Here is a 4,429-nt window from a genome sequence, read left to right as displayed (position 1 = left end):
ACTGGGGATATCTCTGAAGACAATTCTTTCCAGCCCTGCACTAGCAGAAGGCACTGAATACCCATAACCATCTCCCAGCCTAGGCACTGGCTCTGTCACCTTGTGGGAAGGAGGTGTGTATCTTCCGAGAGAGGTCAGGGCTGTGGATCACGTCAAGATAAAGGGACCATCTGCACAAATTTGCAAAAGGCAAGTGTCACGTGGGGTTTTTTTAACTCATCAGTGTTCAACTGAGATAGCTTTTCACAGCATGGCAAACCACATCACTGACACCAGCGAGGCTCAAAGATCAAGCCTTCAGTCTGGTGCAGGATGTGCTTCTCATCTAAATGGTTGCAAACCACTTGGAGGTGAGCAACACTTGTTCATTTCCCCAGGCATATTCTTTTTTGCTCCTTGTACTCATTTTTAGAAATGTCTGGTCTGTCTTCTATGGAAGAACATGCTAAAACACAAAAGCCTGAGCACAGCAGCACTCCCTCAGAGGGAAGGTCCATCTGGCCCATTACTCTGTCTCCAAAGTGTCCCACCACCAGTGTCTGAAGAAGAGCACAGGAGCACTGAAGTTTAGTCCTGACAGGGTCCTGGTGGTGCTCACAGGCCTCAGTGGCTGGGACTGGCCTGCCCTGGGACCCCCAGCCCCACCACCTCCTGCCAAGGGCCCAGGGACGTGTCCCAGCTCTGCCTGGGACCCTCAGTCCCTGGCTGAGCCCTGCTGTGTGTGTGCCCCTGTCTCCTGGGTGGGCCTGGGACCTGCACTGCAGAGCTGCTCTCGGGGGTGGAGCCCTCAGACCTGGGTCGGGCCTTGTCATGTAGAGCTCTGGGTTTAACATGGCACAATTGCTCTGTTCTGCACTCACCTTGAGTCAAATGATAGTGAGACTGTTATTTGTGTGAAGTTCCAGGGAGTTGCTGATCCAAAAACACATTCAAGAACACACGACACACAGGTTACAACTGGAAATATGATGTTATTTTAATTTTTGTTTGTCTGAATCAGTTTCAGAGCTGATGCTCACAACCATTACCACAATGTGCACGTGTAGCCAGGAGCAGGCTGTATTCTTCAGTTTAGCTTGAAAAAATCCTCTGTAGTATGGCAAAGGCAAGCGACAGAGTTACAGAATGTAGCAGCAGGGATACAGGCCCAGCAGGTCCTATTCCTTGAAGGTTGAGAACATGAAGAATGAGAATCAGAAGCAACAACACAAGAGGTGTATACTATCTTGGGCATGTTCCAAAGTGTAACACAAATCAATGACAAACACACTTTTTGTCTTCCAAGATTTGCTTCATTGCTGTGCTCCCAGGCCAAGAATGCATGAAAAGAACTCTTGTGTCTGTCCTGTGCTTGCAGGCAGGAGAACTGAGAAGTGGCAGCTCTGGATAGATGCAAGAATCCCTGGGAAAATGGAGCCAAGGGAAGAGCAGAGCTCAGCCCCACTCCAGGCTTGCAAGGGGCAAGAGAGCCAGAGAGAGCCAGGGCACAAGTGGTGCCTTGGAGGTGTGAGGGCAGCAGGCAGGAATGGAGTTGCAGGGGCCCAGAAGAGCTGTGCCCAGTGCTACAGGAGGACAAGAAGCAACCCCCAGGCCAGCCTTGGGGCCCACCCTGAGAGTCTGGAAAGCTTCTTGCCCACAGCTGCAGGGCATGACAGGCCATCTTCATGGGGCATGAGCAGCAGGAAGCAACCGAGCCATAAGGGACTGAGGAGCACTGAACAGTGGTCATGCTCAGTGCTGCAGAGGAAGGCAAAACTCCCTGGGAACCAGTGCCAGTCTGCCCTGGAGGAAGATTCCTTCTTGACCCCAGTGATTTGCCATCCTGAAAATGGACTCTGGAATTATTGGACCCAGTGGAAACACAAATCTCCTTAGAGAATCACATCCCATTCTGCTTGTTAACCAGAGACAGTTGGACAGGACAGCCCAAGTGCGAGTGGCACAATAGGTAGAGTCTCCAAGGATGCTCAAGTAAGTCCCTGATCCAAAGAAAAAAACCCCAGCCATTGGTTGGTTTTTTACTCTTTCCTTCTCATTAGAAACCAAAGCTCTTGAAGGGATTTTTAAAAGATCCTGCCCTTAAAAATGATGACAGCCTGGGCACAGGGAGGAGCCAGGTAAGAGTCTGGTGCTGCTCTCAGCACTAAAGGGGGTCAGTGCAGGCAAAGAGCCAAGAAAAAGCTCAGACCGACACACACATCTGCCTTTCTCCAACAGGGAACCCTGGATACTGGGCTCATTCATCAAAGCAGCAGGCATTTGGCTTTTAGAAGTCTTACTTCACACTGAACATAAACTAAACTCCTGCTCAGCTGGCACTGATTGAGGTTATGTATTTTTAGGGTTCAAGATGGTAGGGATGATCCTGTGATGTGCCTAGAGCTTTTTCACCAGAAGATATTCCTGAGAAGATGAGGCAGGAAAACTCCTCTAAAAATCCTCTTTACCAGGCTGGTTTCAAGCTGTAACTCACTTGATCACTTCCCAGTAGTTTTAGTAAAACGTCCTAAGGAGAAGGAAAATGCCCAGCTGCAAGCCTGTCTGGAGTGATTTACAGCTCCCTAAAAGCTGCAGGCAAAGCAGCTTGGGAAGCAGACCTGCCCTTGCTTGGGTGGCCCAGTCTGTGGTAAGCCCTACCACAAGGGAGAGAGATTAAAACTCAGGGAAGTATAGATTTTCTCCACATTTTTCACTGGTTTGCCCAATATTGTGATTGATGCTTATTTTTCAGTTATCTATCCATTTTCAACTTTATTTTTGAATGGGATGAGAGCAACAGAGGGTTTTAATGGTCACTGAGCTAATGACCACACCATTGTGCCTGTCAACCCCAATCCAATGGGGCTGTAGAAAAGAAAAAAAATCTGAATTTAAAAACAACATGGCAAGAAGTTTGTGCAGAGACTGGCATGAAATGTCAGGATGTGCTTACCTCTCCGAGTGGTGCAGGCAAGCAGGATTGAGAATAGAGAATACGGGCTGTCATCTCACCAGATTTAAATAGGCCAGCCCATGTGCCTGATGTACACAGCACCCTCCCATCACAACAACGTAAAACTAGCAGGTAATGTGCTTCTAAAGGAGAAGTGCTTGGACTAATGGCTTCAAATGATTGTAAAAGTCAGAGGCACAAACAAATAATGGCACAGCATGGCCCACATGTACCTGCAGGAGAGAAAGGCCTGCTATGGCAGATTTGGAAGGCAGTTAAGGTTGCCAGTACAGAACAGCGGACTGTGACATCAGCAGTCCACAGACTCCATGGATGGCAACCTAAGTGAGCAACGCACTATGACCTCACATCCCTCACTGCTTGTATTTGGGCGCAGGCAGAGCCTGGCTCAGACTCACTCGCGCCTGGACTCCTGGCAAGCGTGACTGGGAGGACTGGAAGCTCGTGAGGTCATTGGGAGCTGCTGTCAGCAACTCTCAGTTCTCATTCACAAGACTTTGCCTGTTTCTTTAGCCCTATCTGGTTCAGGAAGCAGAGTACTGTGGGTGGTGCTTGCAGCAGTGCAGGTGAGTGGTGCAGGAAACACGCCTACAGGGTGGCCCTGGGGTGGGCGATGGTGTTTGGGGAGCTGTGAGTGTGTCCTTCTTGAGGGGCCTGGGCATTTCTTCTACCTGCCCATCTCCCTGGGACAGAAGGTGACCATTTTTCAGTGTGTCACGTCAACAAGAGGGAGCAGCTGCTCTCCCCAGCTCTGCTGCAACACACAAACATGGCCACGGAGACAGAGTGGAACTGCCCCATCTGCCGTGACATTCCAGGTGAAATCGCTTCTGTAACACCCTGTGTCCACCTGTTCTGCCTGGGCTGCATTGTGCGGTGGGCCAAGACGAAACCATCGTGCCCCCTGTGCAGGCAGGCTATCAACAGCATCATCTACTCTGTTCGGTCAGAGGAAGACTTTCTGGAGATAGTTCTTCCAAGCCCCTCGGACTCATCGGCCGCTCACCACCAGGATGAGCAGGGGGCTGCAGAGCCGATGCCCAGGGCTTATGTAGCTGGCTACCCACCTGAGGTCTGGGCAGGTTTTTTCCAGGACTGCTCAGAAATCCTCAAGCCCCTGCTGCCCTGGCTGAACCAGGAGCTATCCGAGCTGCTCAGGACCCGCTGGTGGGAGGTGGCTCTGGCACAGAGTGCCGTCGTAGCCAATTTGTGCCGCTATGGGCTGAGTGAGGAGGCCTTGGTCAGGGAGCTGCACCCCCTGCTGCAGGAGCACACGGTGGCGTTTGTGCGCCGGCTCATCGACGTTGCCGCTGACAGGTGCAGCGATGAGATCCTGCGGCAGATGAACCTCCTGAACTCCCATGCGGAGGAGGAGGAGGAGGAGGAGGGTTCCACAGCCCTCCCTGGCCCCTCTGCATCCCGCCAGGGGACCCCCACCCCCACCCTGGCCTCCTCCTGCAGCCCTGTAGTCTCCGA

At 51.6% G+C, this 4,429-nt stretch overlaps 1 protein-coding gene across 1 annotated transcript in view; it reads right to left on the bottom strand.

The window, feature by feature from the left end:
* The window catches only part of CDK13 (cyclin dependent kinase 13), a 56,123-nt gene extending 52,716 nt beyond the window's left edge, over positions 1 to 3,407 (bottom strand). Inside the window, exon 1 of the mRNA XM_031060869.1 lies at positions 3,352 to 3,407. Within this exon, the coding sequence (XP_030916729.1) occupies positions 3,352 to 3,407 (56 nt within the window). The remainder of the gene's footprint in view (positions 1 to 3,351) is intronic.
* Between the last annotated feature and the right edge of the window lie 1,022 nt (positions 3,408 to 4,429).

The sequence above is a fragment of the Geospiza fortis genome, unplaced genomic scaffold (genome assembly GCF_000277835.1).
Source record: "Geospiza fortis unplaced genomic scaffold, GeoFor_1.0 scaffold265, whole genome shotgun sequence".
NCBI lineage: Eukaryota > Metazoa > Chordata > Aves > Passeriformes > Thraupidae > Geospiza > Geospiza fortis.
This window is presented reverse-complemented; position numbering and strand designations above follow the sequence as displayed.